General features: G+C 39.8%; 1 protein-coding gene across 6 annotated transcripts in view; it reads right to left on the reverse strand.

Moving 5' to 3' along the window:
* The window catches only part of NUBPL (NUBP iron-sulfur cluster assembly factor, mitochondrial), a 94873-nt gene extending 79104 nt beyond the window's left edge, over nucleotides 1-15769 (reverse strand). For 2 of the 6 annotated variants that reach the window (XM_075030313.1, XM_075030311.1), the window contains exons 1-3: nucleotides 14949-15123; nucleotides 13698-13845; nucleotides 8703-8737 (exon numbers count right to left, since the gene is read on the reverse strand). In XM_075030313.1, coding sequence (XP_074886414.1) covers nucleotides 8703-8737; nucleotides 13698-13845; nucleotides 14949-15074 — 309 coding nt within the window. In that variant the 5' untranslated portion in view covers nucleotides 15075-15123. Of the gene's footprint in view, nucleotides 1-8702; nucleotides 8738-13697; nucleotides 13846-14948; nucleotides 15132-15512 lie in introns of those variants that run through there. The other 4 variants (XM_075030312.1, XM_075030314.1, XM_075030316.1 and 1 more) reach the window with 4 other exon arrangements.
* Between the last annotated feature and the right edge of the window lie 558 nt (nucleotides 15770-16327).

Genomic DNA, 16327 nt, shown 5'->3' on the forward strand with positions numbered 1-16327 from the left:
GGCCCAGTAAAATAAGGTTTTGACTTTTGTTTCTCCCAACTATCCCTGCATTTGCAGTATGTAAGCATCCCTAGAATACCAATAATAATCCTTTACCCAAGGTTTAATTATCTTGGAAAAGCATTATGGCAGATACCAAGGGATCTTTTAAGACAGGCACAGCACAGTCCAGATCATCTCTTCCTGCATTTACAATGTTTTAAATCCCCAAGAGATGAAATAATTTGCACACACCTGGATGCTACCACATGAAACTGTTAATCAGTATTACCAGCACCAGATACTTCTCATGCCAAGTGAAGTTTAATCCAGATGCATGAGTTACAATAATTTAAAAAAATTAAATTTTAATAAATTGTGTTTTCACCCATATAACCCACACCTCATATAAATCATTACAGGGGATTACAAGGAGAACCAAGAAGGCAACTAAAAAAAAAAAAAAAAAAAAAGGAAAAGCTCCAGGATTCCTCTAACGTCCTCTGACGTTATTTTCATACGCATATACATCTCATGTCAATGTTGAATTATTTTTTTTCTTAAATAATAGTAGCGTTACGCAGACAGAAATGCAGCACTCAAAGCACACCCAAGCATGTCAAAGTCCCCCTGGTTCTAAGTGTTTTCAGAGCACAGCACGCATCACAGCTACAGCCACTCTTGGCACACTGCAGGAAAAGGATTCAGGTAATACAACTCCATCATCTTCTTATGGCTGCATTTTCTCCTTATAAAAATATTTCTATTCTGTGCTATTAAACAAACAGGATTCCATCTCTCCAGCTGGCATAGCAATAACCAAGTTCAAAACAGCTGTTCTCAAGTTAACATTTGTCCTTTTCCTTCCACCTGCCCAGCTGTGGAAGAAAGTTTGAATCAATATTCAAGTTTACTACACTTGAAAAGTATTTTCTAGAGACCTGGGGTTTTTTTGTTGCTTTACTGCAAGTTCTGAACAGCTTAAACTCTGAAGATATAACGGACAATATAACCATTCCCATATGATTGAATCATGTACTTCCACGTCACTGGAAGCTACTTTGAAAAAAATACACTAAACTAACATATGCAGAATTATCAACCTCTTCATACAGAGTAAGATCCTTACCAATATTCCATCGGGCAGAGAGAACACAAAAGTAGAAATCTATATATTGTCAGCACATGAAAACACAGAAGTGCTCTCTTGGTGTATTCAGCAAAAAGTATACTTAAACATTCACAGATGTTCAAATTTACCTTCTTACCAATGCTTTTAGGGTTTCCCTTCTCTCTAGCTAAATGCTCTCTAGCACAGGCTAACTACTGCTAGGATTTGCTCTTGCTGCAGTACTGGTGCCAGCTGTCATGGTCTCATCCGATCATTGCTGAGCTCAAGACCACAAAAAAAAAAATTTACAGGATAAAGGACTGTGGTAAAGAACTATAACTCCTCTTCACCATCTGCATTTACATCACTGACTACATCATCCTTTTTACATTACTACCATTAATCTTCTCAACAAAATATTAATTTGGCCCATTAGACCTCTCTAAAGATTTCTGACAAATATTCAGCATACGGTACATCCATATAATCACTGCATCTCTTGCCCCAGTACAAATAGAGTAAAGTTTTCACTCCAGTTTAGAAACTTCTCTCATCTACACTAAGAAATGAAAACAAGTTTTCACAGTGACCAGGTATAGATTCTTTATTTACAAGAAAACCAAATGCTACGTCAATAGATAAAGAAGATATTCTTGCATATTTCCTTGAAAGATGAGAATTCTATGGCTTCACTTTGTGCAGTGTACAAATTACAGGCAAAGACAACCTCACTAAAAAGATCCTTTCCTTTAATTTCTCTGGCAAGATTCTCAACGCAATTAAAGTTCAGTTTAGCCTTTTAACTTGGCCACTGCCTTGTGAGCAATAGAGATTTGCAAGATAGCTGTATTCTGAATTAATGATTTTCAAGTTTTAAACTTAGTTGTAATACATCCTTTTGGGGGAAAAAATTAAAATAAAGTTGTTGAAGGCCATATTAGACACAGTCCCTCTTTATACTGGCAGAGAGAGGTCTTGTAAAAAAAACAGTAAATTTTGCTTCCTTTGCTTTTCCTTACACAAATTCAAAATTATTCAATTGCTATTATGTTTGTTCACTTAGGCAGGTGAGTTTTACTATACATGGTCCTTATACAGTTGATATAGGTCCATGCTAATGACAAAATGATCCATATCTTTCCTCATCCTGTTAACTATTTTAGCAAATGCTTCAGAGTTGTTTAGTCTCTCCAATACACTTTCTTTATGTAGGTTCCCTTTTTTGTCTTTCAGGTAATATTAACTATGAAATCAATTACATTTTCAAGTAATGGATTTTTTAACCAAATGCAACCAGTTTCATTCATACACCACAGAGGACCCCTGCACACACAATTCTGTGTTGAGTGGACAATCTAGTGACATTCACTGATTTCTTCCAAGTTGCCAAATGCTTTATTGAGGAACAAGCCTGATAAAAGACTTCATGCCAATAGAGAGAAAGAAGAAGAAAAAAAAAAGAAAAAAAATCAGCTCACAAAAAGCTGCTATAAATAGTTGTTAATCAACATAGCCTACATTACCACTAAACAACCAGAGACTCTTTGACAGCATTAATTTCATTTTTGCTCATCTTTTCTGAGACTTTATTTCATACTTGGTAAGACATATGTATCCCCACTGGCCATTAGCGGATGATATTTTACTTTGAAGTTAACTCTGCAGACCACCAGAATTCCCTGGTGTTCAGCCTGGGAGGGATGGAGGCACAGGTTAATGAGCTGTTGTTGTTCTATATGGTGAAGGATTCCCTACATTAGAAGCACTCTCAATATTCAGCAGCTGCAGTCCATTCCGAAGACAGAAATTCCAGCTTTGCTAAGTGAAGATGCCAGTTATTTTTAAAGCTGGTGCTCTTAATCTACCACCAGAACTCTCAATTTACCCTTTTAATGTCATTATAGACTTAGAGCTAATCCCAAACTGCAAGCAGCAACACATAGGACAAAAGGGAACTTAAAATCAGGATAGGCTCTGGATACCCCATTTGACATACTGACACACTGAATAGCCATCTTCTAATCCCTAATTCTCTAACTCTTTCAGATGCACGCTATTTAAGTGCCTAGCTGTAAATTGGATTAAAGCCAAAAAAGTACCACTGCAGTCTTCTCACTCTCTACCCTAGAAATGCAGACTTTTTAAACACTCACTCTTCTACTGGTTTAAAAGCCCTTTTCCTTCATATGAAGATCTTCTAATTTTCAGTCAGCTACAGAACTTTTCTGGCAATTTTTTCCACAACAGTCTGCAGTAGCTCCTAGTCAGATTTCTAAATAATCAGATACCAGTAATTCAACCTTGTTTGTCCTTCTTCAACATTATGTATCCTATTGAAAAAAAATTCAATACAGCACCATTTTAAAAACAAATTACCAAAATCCAAAAAAGAATCCCAAACATTACTACATCTCTACAAGATGTCTCACTGCTTTCACAGTATGCCAAATTATTATAAACCTGCTCCACCTTTCACATAAGTCTCTCTGACATCTGCACTAGGCTTTCAATGACTTGAAGATTAAGGATGAAGGTAATTAACTCTACATGCAATATTTCAAAAAAAAAAAAGTAAATATTTTCATTTTCCTCAAGCATATAGTCATTTGATTAAAATAAAACATTTTACGTGGCCTATGTTTAAAAATATTTTTAATTTCACTCATTTTTTACTTGAAAAATAGTGATTTTTTAAAGCTTTATTCTCTCATTTTCTCAGCTGATCTAGAAGCTGAGCTGTCACTGCAACATAACCCAAAATCAATCCTAACTGGCATCTCCAGCTTTATTGACACTTTTCAGCATTAAGAAACAAGCATGAACAGAACACCTTATCTATAGCAATTAAAGTCTTCTGATTCTCTAAGCAACAAAGATAAAGATGCATAGAAATCAAACCCTAATAATTAGGAAAGCTGCATAGGAGGGGGACAAAACAGGTCAAAACTTTCCTTCGCACTATAATTATTCAGTGAAGGAGCCCATTACCGTCTAAATTCTTCTGGATTTGTTTGTTCCCCCCACATGGAATTCTCTCCTTACCAAAAAGAAATGTATATACTTTGTGAAGTCATCTATTAATGCAGCAGTCAAATATTATCCTGCAGACAAATAGCTTAATTACAGGAGCCAAATATTTGGGGGGGGGGGGGGGAAGCTGGAATGTAAAGAAAATAGGCTGGGTAGATTTTGGGTAGTTCTAAAATGAATGTGTGCTGTTTGATTAAATACACATTTTGAAAGAAATAAAACTACTTTTATTATCACAACAATGAATGCACATGAAGACTCTGGCCATAACTACATAGTTCCTGTGCTATAACTTACTATATAGCTGTCAGAGACATCCTACCTGCCTATAACAGGCAGATATCCACAAGTTTTCCGCTTTAAAAAAATAAATAAAACCTGCGTTGTGACATTTTGACGACGGTATTGTTTGAGTAAGCGTTTCTTCCTTTGGCTAACCACCAACTTTCCCAGCTTCGTCTGCAGTACAGGCCAAGGCGTTCGGCCCCCTCCTGCAGTACAAGGCCGGGGGGGTCCGCAGCGCTCCGCTCGCCCCCCGGCGCTCCCTCTGCCAGCCGGCTCTCGCCCTCCGTACGCAAACGCTGACGGTCTTCTGTTTAAAATAACGCGTTGCTCAGCAACCAGCGGGTTTGCTTGATGTATTTCAAATTTCGGTCCTGGTCTGCTTGACCCAATAATCCCCCGACACAGAGTTGGGCTGGAACAGTTAAAACCGATGCCTTTAATCACGTGCCCCCACCACTGCAGGCAGAAGCTGCTTGCTTATGCTTACATGCTAATTTGTTCCATACGGTTTTACTCCTTGCTCCTCTGTCCTTCGCAACATAAAAACCATTTCGTCCTATAGTGAAAAATGTAAATCTTCCTGGAAAGAAAAGAAGAGTCAAAGGAAATCTGACAGGGGAGTTTGCCTCGTAGTGACAGCACAAGCATGCAGCCTCCCAACTGGATTTGTGCCATCCTTAGTCATGCACAGCTGGTGTTTGCTCACTAAAATACTCTGTTCATAAACAAGCAATCTCTATCCTATTATTGCTGCCATCTATTAATTCAACTTGTTTCTACTATAATAAATCCTCTCTGGCCAGGCAGCTTTCATAAATAGTCATTCTAGTCTGAATATGAATCGTCCTGGCATGAAACCCAAAAATTCTTCCCAAGTGCTCCAAGGGGAGCACAACTGACTGCTGGTACATCAAAAGAACGAAAGAATCAGCTGTCAAACTAAGCAAGCAATTAAAAATAGGACACAAGGGTGAAACTTCAAGTTATTTCTTAGCACAAAAAGAACACTGTGTAGATTTATAGGTCTTGGTACAGGCGCAAGAGCTTATACAATTCTTAACGAATCCATCTACAACAGGTAACACGGGGGTACCAAAAGCCTAATATTTCAGAAAGGGACAAGAGGCTGCCTGCCCTGCTTGTTTCCCTGGCTTTGCATCAAAAAAACCCAAAACAAAACAAAACTCAAAAAAACCCTACTCTGTCTTGGACGTGGTATCTAGGCATCTAAATGAAATCCTGTCCTGAATTATTTACTCTGTAACCATGAGGTAAAAATATGCCAAACAGACTGAGCACCAGCACGCAAGACTTGAACTCCTGAATTCTAATCCCAGCTCTGCCAACAACACTGTGCGCCAATGACAGCATCCAAGGCTCTGTCGATGCCTTAATACTTCAGACAATCACTATAAACAAAAAAGCTACCACATTAAGAAGAGGGGAAGGAAAAAAAAAAAAATCTATCTATAGAAACAGCGGGGGTTTGGTTTGGTTTTTTAACTATAGAAAGTAGACTTTTAAGAAAAGATGGAAGGAAGCTTTCTTTTATCAAGAGGACAAAAAATTCCTTTATGCTTTGACTGTTAATCTTCTTCCAGCTTATGACACTATCAAACAACAGTAAGATGTCACAGCTGTTACTGAAAGCAGCAAGAATCTACCCTAATCCAATCTCTTCTGAAAGCATCTTCCACAGATCTCCCTCACCAGAACACAGTTGCTCTCAATAGTCTGTGACCTGTATAATCTTAGAAAAAGAACACTTGAAAGATCAGAAGAAAACATTATTTTTAAAGTCATTTAGCTCCAGTATACTACTTGCTTTGAAAATCTAGTTACAAACTTTGAACATGTAACAGATACAGACTATATCTAATGAGGGAAGCACAGACCTTTATTGTTATGGTGATCTATCTTACTTCACGAGTCCTTTCTTTCCTTCTTTAAACAGTACATGAAGTTCAAGTATCAGTTTCTATAAATCTGTATTTTGCATATAAGAGACATAAGGACTGTAATGAAGTTGCAGGAGGCTGCTGAATCTCTGATCTACTAACAGAATCATTACTGCTTCCTCAGAAAGAGATGAACTTAAAATAGCAATGAAGGGAAGGGAAACCATGGGAAGGTGATGCACAATCAGTAGTTATTAAAAGTAAAATGAAGAGGTCCATTGCTGCACATGGGGGGTCAAAGAAATTCACTATAAACTTCAGCAGGAAGCACCAATGGACTCTGGAAAACAACCTTTATTTCACCATAACAAAACTGAACATTGCAACGATCCCTACAATTCAGAGTACTGGACAATCCCAGCCTGGATCAAGGTCCCAGGGATACTAATTTCATAACCTTGACTCACAAGACTAGTCAACTGAAATCAATGGGAGTACACAAACGAACACACAAGCAAATTCAAGCCCAAAGGTTAAACATAAACATGACATATGCCATCATTATCGTAAAAAAAAAAAATTAATGCATGAACAAATAATATAGAGTTGAGTTTATTCAATCCACCTTAATTTCATATTTTCTAACCTGCATCAATGCACAATTTCACCATGGCAGCAGCTTGCTAAATTGTGACCATCAGTTCATGCAAGTCACAGCTATGTCATCAGTTTCAGCTGCTCTTCATTGATTAACATCCACCAGATGCTGGCCTCCAATTTTACACTAGCACATAATCGTAGCATTAGAAATTACTAGCACATTCTATGTCTACTTAACTTTCTTGGCTCAATTTAATTTAAAATTATTTCTCTGTCCCTGATTCTCCAAATAACTCCAGCAACAACCTCTTCAATCACTCTAGACTATGGTCCCTCTTATTTGTGTGCTTTACAAGTGTTTTAATGGGCTACTGAAGTGGTGTATCACATTATTATGTTTAAAGCCAGACATTTAACTCCTGAAAAAGGGCATAAACCCAAAACTTGTGTATGTCAGAATTACTAAGAGGTGTTTTATCTAAATATAAATTTAAATAATGCACAAAACTGTATGTTTGAAAAGTATCAGGCACAATCCTAAAAACACTTAAGCTGATACAGAAAGTTATGTGCAATTAGTTGACATGGTTTCCATGGAGCTACTCAATGACCATGCCACAACACAGATCACATTGCAGGATCACATTTGTTTTGGAGAAGTATTACAGCAAATGCCATGTTTTAAAGTTAATTAGAAGGAACCATTCAAGCAGTTTTGCTTTTCAAGATGACAGATTTTTCTCTGAAATTAAATTACTCCAGCAACCTATTTAAAACACAGAATTAAACCCTGTGAAATATCAAGATCAGATGCCATTACAAACAGTACATATTTCATATAACAACTTTAAACACTCTCTTCTTATCAAGCATGACTGAGTTTATGGAAATTTTTTTAATCTTTTACAAAATTCCTACCAGAAGCATGCAAATTGCATGTAAACCTCGCTCCTTGTACCTGTTGTTTTATTTTACTCATCTTTTACAACAAGAAAAAGATACTACATTTACCAGATTAAAGTACATGTGGATACTTTGTATTAAATTAATGCTCTAGGAGTACAAAATCTGCATTATACACCCTTACATAGGAAGCGAAGCTTTCTTCTGAGTTTACCTCTGTGGCAATAAACATGCACAATGGAACTACTCCCAGTTTCCAGCAGCAGGTGGACATAACGAAGACCTGTTGTTTTTACACTTGAATGGTTCTCACTGTCTATTTATAGTCCAAGTAACATTTCGAGCAATACCAGACTGGGCAATGATATTTTGTCACTCAAAAAATGTATTTCCAAGCTTTAGGGAAGATATGTATCTCCTTTGTTTCCTCAGCTGTTTATATATAAAGAATTTTTACATATTAATTTCTCTAGAAAAAGTAAAACTTTAGAGCTATAAAAAAATGTTTTGGACACCATCAAGCACTTATTCTTATTTTTTCCAAGTCAGTGCTCTGAAGTGATAGACTTTAATTATTTATTTGTCTTCAACCTGCACAAACATCCTCTACTATGTCTACACATCCTTGCAGAATTGCATTTGCACTCAAGAGACACACAAGTAAAAGCACACAGCCAAATCCAGATGAAGGATGAGAGCTACTAAGTCATTCATGGTACTGATAAAATATAAACAAATTAATATAAACTCAAAAGTCCATGAAAAACAAATAAAGAAATTAACTGTCACAGTAAATACTTAGATTTAATGTATGTGACTGCCCCTGGCAGTAACCATTTTATTTATGACACACATGCTTGTTTCACATTAAGGCTGATAATTAGATGTTTACCTACCGAATCATTTGCTGCTAGGGCAAGGGCTATATTCACTGCAAGAAAGAGGAAGGAAAAAAAAAAAAAAGATTAAGTGCAAGAAAACTTAATTCCTAAATATTGATAATGTTATCGTTACTCACAAGAGAAAATATAATATAAATACATCACACTTACTTAATAATTGCATTCATTATCTTGGTTCTTAGCTTCTTGCACCTCTACAATATTACCAGCTTAAGTGACAGCAGCACCCACATTTCAGTCCATCTTTGCTAACAGGCTAACAAACTCAAGCTAATCTGCAAAAACTTGCAAACTCTAACTTTCTAGAGGACACTGCAAAATAAAAATACAATCTAAGTATTTTGCCAAAGGATAACATTAAGAAAAGAATTTTGACTTTTCAAAAGTGGACACTGTACTATAAAACTAAAATAACCCTCCCATCGGTAACCTTCACCACAGTCTCTAGTGAATTTTCTTAAAGCTAGAGATTAGGTAAGTATTGACCTAAACTATTAAAGTACAGTGACCAGAAAGATGATCATACCCCTTTTTTTTGATTTCTTGTGATATATTAAATGTGGATATTTTCTGGAAGAAGGTTCAATGCATGCTTTTCACTCGATTTTTATGTCAGAAAACAAAGTCTCATCTACCCTGAAAGCATCTGTAACAACTAAAGAAACAGAAAAACAGGATGAAGCAATTAAAAAGACTGTGAGTTTGTTTACAGCTTTTACATTTCCATCAATACTTAACTCCCATAACTAAAAAGCACTTGCAAGAAATGGTATCTTTTAATGGCTCACCAGTTTCAATTCTGTTGGGAAACCTCCTAGAAGCTTCAGTATAACCAAAGAGTAATTGTTATAATCCAAGCAGTAACATGTTTTAAAACAAGAAAAAAAAGCCAAACCACACAGGAAAAAACCCACCACACACACAACTCTTTCTTGGGCAACATCTCTTGCTTTCTTTACTGACCGTATGTCAGTCCACAGAGCCTTTTAAAAAAAATAAGCTGTGGTCAGCCTTGTTGTACTGGAAAAGTACGAAGGTACTGAGAACAAGCTGGGGAGCCAGATTCCTAGCTTAAAGAACTTAGTGTTGAGAAAGGTAAGTTCCTTTAAACAAAACAGTGAGGAGGTTAACAAGGAAAATTGTACAGCTCTCCCTAAGAAGCACACAGCCTTTGTTTACTCCTAAGCTGATACAGCATATAGATTTTATTTTTCAGTTTGCTATTTAAACAGATGCTTGATTAACTGTTCCCTGAATCAATCAGATGAAAATTCATCCTCTGAAACTTGGAAACCAATCTACAAATCACAGATAAGGAGAAAAAACAAGCAAACCAATTATAAATAAAAAAAGAAAAAAAAAAAACCCGCAGCTCATGTCTGACACAAAGAAGCAGCAAGTTACTCCACACACTGTCTTAAAACCACTTTATACATCTATCTTCTTCCTATACAATTACCATATGTGAAAATTAAGGTATAATCCACAATGCTTCTTCAATAAAGGCTACTTGACTATTGAAGGGGAAAAGGGAGACAGTAGGAATAATATAGTGGGAAAACCTGAGGGTTTTAGCTGGACATCTAGCTGGACACCTCATATTCTCTGTTGAATCCCAGCTGATTATTCTTGCACTCCATTGTCTTATCGTCAGTTCCAAGAGGGTGTAGAGATGCAGCATAGGACCTAACCTGACCCTAAGCACTCATGTTGGCCCTAACTAGTAAGTTCCCATAACGCAAGAGAGCAGGGCAGATACATTCCAGAAGTTCAATACAACTTTTTATTATTATTATTTAGAACTTCACAGCAGGCTCTAAGATAAGTCACCACGGTATCTCCACCAATGCTAAACCAGCCAATCAGTATCAAGAACAATGCACAAGGAGATCCGAGTTAGTCTTCTTGAAATCAGTACAAGTCTGGGAAGGTTTATTAGTTTGGACTTCGTTAACTTCCAAATCCAAACTGGCCCTAGGAATAGCACAGTTGAATTCTCAGAACACTGAGCTAACAATACAACTAAAACTTCTGTGCCCAAAGCACAGAGCCAGATGAGTGTGTCTGTATCTGTGACATGGCTAATATATATCATCAATAAAATACCTACAGATAACTAAGATGAACTCTCTCTGAAAGATAACTTTCAGTAATTACATCTGAATATAAGTGGCATTTATAAATAGAATAACCGGTTTATGACTATTTATCCAAATATTTTAACATGTAGAGACAGCCCAGAATCAAAAACCATGACATTGATCCTGGAAAAGAACCATGAACAAACATTATTACCGTCTTTGCCAAAGCCCAGACCTGTGTCTGGGTTAGTCAGGCAAATAGATGGATATTGGCCTCTACCTTGAAAGGGTGAGTTTCAATAATAGTACATTTTACATGCAGAATAGAAGCATGCAAGAGGAAAAAAAAATTAAAACACAGTTAATATAACTGAGATAAAGTCGACACATGGTCAAATGTATCAGCTCTCCCGAACAATAACAAAAAAATCTCAGCCCTTTAGTCTTCGCTAAAAATGTCTGAAGGCCAAGGTAGTTGGTTGTATCAGTAGTTTTATTTTCCTCAAAATGCAGGATTAACAAAATGTGAGCAAGAACACCAGCCACGAATTTTACTCCACTTCCACAACTGAAAACAATAAGAGTTTCAATCAATTAGAAACTTCTCTTCTTTAAAGACCACACTTTGAACTCTTCTCATGCCAGGATCAATTTTCCACAGTACTCTCATCTTCAGGGTAATGCAAAAGAGGGGACAGAAGAGACAAAAAAAAAAAAAAAAAAAAAAAAGAAAGAAACAAATAAAACCCAACCACCACTTTGGCCAGATAGAGTAAATATAGCAGAATGTTGGTAAGAGACAGAAACTTGACAGGAAAGAGATAGGAGACATAGGAAGCAAACAAACAAACCAACACTTACACTAGGCAAACAAAAACAACAAAACAGAAAAACAACCAAAGTATTTAAACATGCATTATAATTTTTTTCCTATCTCACAATTTCTTCTTGTAATGATTGACTACACTGATTTCAGAAGACCAAAAAGTGCTAGAAGCAACAGAGAATACAATATGAAAGCTATATGCAACAAACAGAAATGAGTTATTCAACAGGTTAAGGAATGGTCCTGACAAACTTGACCAGAATGCATATCCACTTGTCCTGAAATGGAGATCCAGAGCAACTGAAACATAAACACACTGGGGGAAAGAATACAAAGAGCCTTAAGAGTCCTTGAGAGAGATGCAGACAATAAGACTGATGATATTTTCTGTGGTGCTTCAGGAATTAGAGGTACGTACTATCCTCCTTCCTTCTCAACTCCTGCTCTCAAAATGAGTCAGCAGAGTTGTCACCAAACATGTTCCCCACAAACCTCCATTACAAAGAACATAATTTAAGGACATAATTCAGCAATGATGCCATGCAATATTTTGATCAGAGTTACCTTATCTTCAATTGTTCATCCGAACCATGATAATTATTTATTCTCATTTTAATAAACAAGAACTTAGATTATTCCTTTTTCTTCTCAATATTATAAATGAATAAATTCATTAACAAAAGGCTGTCCAATACACCAGTATTTGAATGGTTCCTTTACATTTCAACTCTCTTATTTAATGCTTGTTAAACCCTGATTTTTTATTTTTAAATGCATGGGTATGAACTCCCAGCTCTAAATATTATTTATGTATGTGTCGTACTTCATGTACAAATTACATAGATATGTACAAATTACATACAGACGCCAGTTAGCAGGACTTAAATTAGCACATTTGTTTGCAGACACGAGGAGGATAATCTGAATTTACTATTCAAATTATGTTCATTTTGTAAATTGTTAATTTACAGATATTTGGTATTTTCAGTAACCTGAAACAACCAGCCTATGAATTATAACCATCAACCAAAAGCTACATCACATTAAAAAATGCAAGTGTTGATTGTTTTGCACGTCTTTGTACAGGAATGTGTGTCCTATCTATAGGATAGTATATATGTGTATCCTATGTACAGAAAAAAATACTTTCAAATTATTTTTTAAGTACAGTTATTCTTACTATCATGTTTGCATGTTCTAGTATTTATTAGACAGTCAGTCCTTTTCAAGTGTGGCTGAAATACAAACCACAAAATGAGAAATTAAGAGCTACATCAGTGTGTTATTCACAGCAAATGAACAGTAGACAACATTCAACTAAAGGATGACTCTTTTCCAATCTAGATGCTAAGGAAGAGATCCTTAAACAAATTTCTAACACTTCACAGAGATCTTCTGAAAGAGGTTTACCTTCAGTGCCATTTTTGTTTAAGTTCAAGCGAATTTCTGCAGTACAGGTAACCCATGTACTATCTTGTTCTACCACCTAGGAACTGCACAGTTAGAGAAAAATTAATTCAAAACCTAATGGTGGGCCTGAGGGAAGAGTTCAAGGTGCTTCACAAGGCTCTGGTCAGTTTGTATGGTTCATAACTACTGTTTCACCTTTTGTTTATGAAATGCCTACACAAGTAGTTGAGAAAATTGGACAGAGACCTGATTTTGAAACCTTCTAAATATTACTGTCCTCTACAGAGCACATGACTATGCCAACATAGCACAGAGGAGCACTGTACAGGCACACCTACGCTGCTAGCGAAGGAGGAACAGTTATCGCTGCACTGGTGTATGACTTTCCCACCTCAGCTTGCATCACCTCTTAAGAAAGCAGGCTGTCCCAGGACAACATGGCACTATTACAAAGATACTATTTCAAAGCTGTCTGCTCTATTTGCACCTCATTTAAAGCCAAGACCTCTGTACCCACATAGATTCTCAATGGCTGCAATGGGATTGACAGAGGTGAAGAGCTGTGTTAGTGGGACTCACTTACAAGGTAATGACACAAGTGCCCAAACATTCCTTATGAAGTATTATAAAATGTGCAAAGTAAACAATAAAAATAATTTTAAAAAATCTTACCTGCTGTTGTTGATTTTCCAACTCCCCCTTTTCCAGAAGCCAAGACCACCACCTGCTTAACTCCTTCTATGGGCTTCTGTTTCGGCAGCCCGCGTGACAGGATCTGGACACGTTTGCTCCTTAAAGCCTCATCCCTGGAGCTTGAGGACTAACAAAAACAGAAAGCAAGCAAACACGTATGCAACAACCTGCAGTTTCTGCAGAGAAAGCTGACAGGGATGAACCCACCCACACGCCGAGAAATTTTCACTACTGGTCCAAAAAAACATTTTGCACACAGGCTCTCCCAAAGGGAGCCTGCCTCAGGGGCAGGCAGGCTGGCAGGAACGCGGCCTACTTAAAAATCACCCCAGTAGGCATTTTGTTTAGACAAACAGTTAAATATGATCGATCTTAACGCGTAAAAGAAAGAAAGAATGATGGCTTGTGTTAAAGTAAACCGAAACACCGCTTTCAAAGTTGAGAACTTTAAAAAATAGGCTCGACCTAGTGGTCCTTAACGTTACAGTCGCTTCGAGCACAACAAATACAGCAGCGGAAGCGAAACCCGAGGTGCTGAGGCGCCGGAGAAGCACCGGCAGCGGCCCAGCGGGCCGGCCGGCCCGCCCCGGGGCCGTCTCAGAGGCACCCGCGCAAGCGCCGGTTGGCTGGAGCCGGGGCATTTCAGGAGAAGAGGGACGCGACGGCTCTTCGGCACCCTGCGGGCCCTCCGCTGCAGGACAGACGGACTGCCAGGCAGGGGCCTGCATCTCCACAGCCAGCGTCCCCCCTACCGCCCGGTGGCTCGATTTTAACACCGCGGGCGCGGAGCGACCGCGCGCTACTTCCACAGAACCGGCTCGGCTCCGGCCAAACACCGGGCAGAGGCTCCCCTTCCCCGGCTCCGGCCAAACACCGGGCAGAGGCTCCCCTTCCCCGGCTCCGGCCAAACACCGGGCAGAGGCTCCCCTTCCCCTGCTCCGCCTAAACACCGGGCAGAGGCTCACCTTCCTCTGCTCCGCCCGCCCGCCGCCACGGAGCACCCCGCGCCGCTAACGCCCTGCAGCGACCGCGTCCCCTCACCGCACAGCAAGGGCTGAGCCGGCTGCGCCAGGACACAGCCCGCCAACACACCGAGCGCGTCTAGGCCGCGGCGGCCCTCCTGCCTCCCACCCCCCCGAGCACACAGACGGACGGACGGACCGACCCTCCCGCTCCGCTCCCGCCCCGGGGCGGACCGGCCGCACGGCGGAGAGCTGCCGCTTCACTCACCGCGGAGTCGGCAAAGGGAGCGGCGGGACCGCAGCCCGGGTGGCGCCGCGGCGCCGTCGGAGCCCTCCCGCCGCCGACGGGGAGGCGGGCGGCGCGCAGCGCCCAACGCCAGGCGGGAGCCCCCATGGCCGCCGCCTCCCCCGCCCCGGGCGCGCTGAGATGGCGCCGTCTCGCCGCGCCTCGGCCCGCCCCCTGCGCCGCCCCGGGCCGGGCCGCGCCTCTCCCCGCTCGGTCGGGGTCGGGGCGCCGGCACCGGCGCAGCCCGGAAGGGCCGGAGCTCCGGCGGCGGGACTGGAGCCGGGGCCGGGGGCGGGCGGCCCCGGCTAGGCCCGCGAAGAGCTTGCTGGAGATGGAGGATTTTGTACTGAGAGAACTGCTGCGGCCGCGGACCCTGGCGGAGCAGACCGAGGCCTTCCCGGATAAAGTGCCGAGCGGTGGCACCGTGAAGCAGCAGCAGCAGCACAAAAAAGCAGCCCCTTGCCGCTGTCTGCGAGAAAACTGAGCTCAAGAGGAAGATACCGAGTGACCGTGTGCATTACAAATCGGTTTGGGGTTATTCCTCACAGTGCTGTACTGGCCCCCGCTGAACCTCGTCCTGGTTTCTCTGCGGCACTCCTTCAGCTTGTCGGTGCCTTACAAACTGCTCATCTTGGCCTGCAGAACGGTTGGCCAAGAGCTTGGTCCCTCCTTTGCTTGTGTCCTCTGCAAATATAAGATATTCCATTTCATCGTTTGGGTCATTAACTAAAAGATCAAAGAGACCTGTTGCCAGGACAGGTGCCACCTGGTTTGTTGGGTTTTTTTTAAAACTACTCAGATTGAAGCACTGATAAATGTTCTGGTTATAGACTTGGTTTTCCAGCTAGTTTACATCCAGTCTGTAGAATATTCATCAAAACCACATTTTTGTTCCTTATGTCATGTGAGATTTGTTTAAAGCTCTAAGATACGTATAATCTACTGCTGCTCTCCCACCTACAAGGCTTGTAACCACATTGTGAAAGGAAATGAGATTGGTTTGACATGATTTGCTCTTGACAATTCCATGAATAGTCCTTATTCATCTAAGTGGTATTATAGAAGTAATTCAGATCTTGGCAGTTTCAGGCCATTAGTTTTCAAAGATAAAACACAGTGTAGATAGTGTCCTTTGTCGGTATCTGTTGCAATATGTAATGGATCAGAGGATTTTATGTCGGTTTAAAGGGTTGTTATAATAAACATTTCCTCTCTTTCACAGTGAGCAGAATTTTCACCACTGTTTTCAATGTTATTTTTTGACTTGTATTATTAAAAGTGCTAACGAAGCATTCTGCTAAACTCCACCATTTTCAAAGGTTTATTCCAGTGCTCAGCTACCACACACGAATTACAATGAT

The sequence above is a fragment of the Buteo buteo genome, chromosome 6, assembly GCF_964188355.1.
Source record: "Buteo buteo chromosome 6, bButBut1.hap1.1, whole genome shotgun sequence".
NCBI classification, from domain to species: Eukaryota; Metazoa; Chordata; class Aves; order Accipitriformes; family Accipitridae; genus Buteo; species Buteo buteo.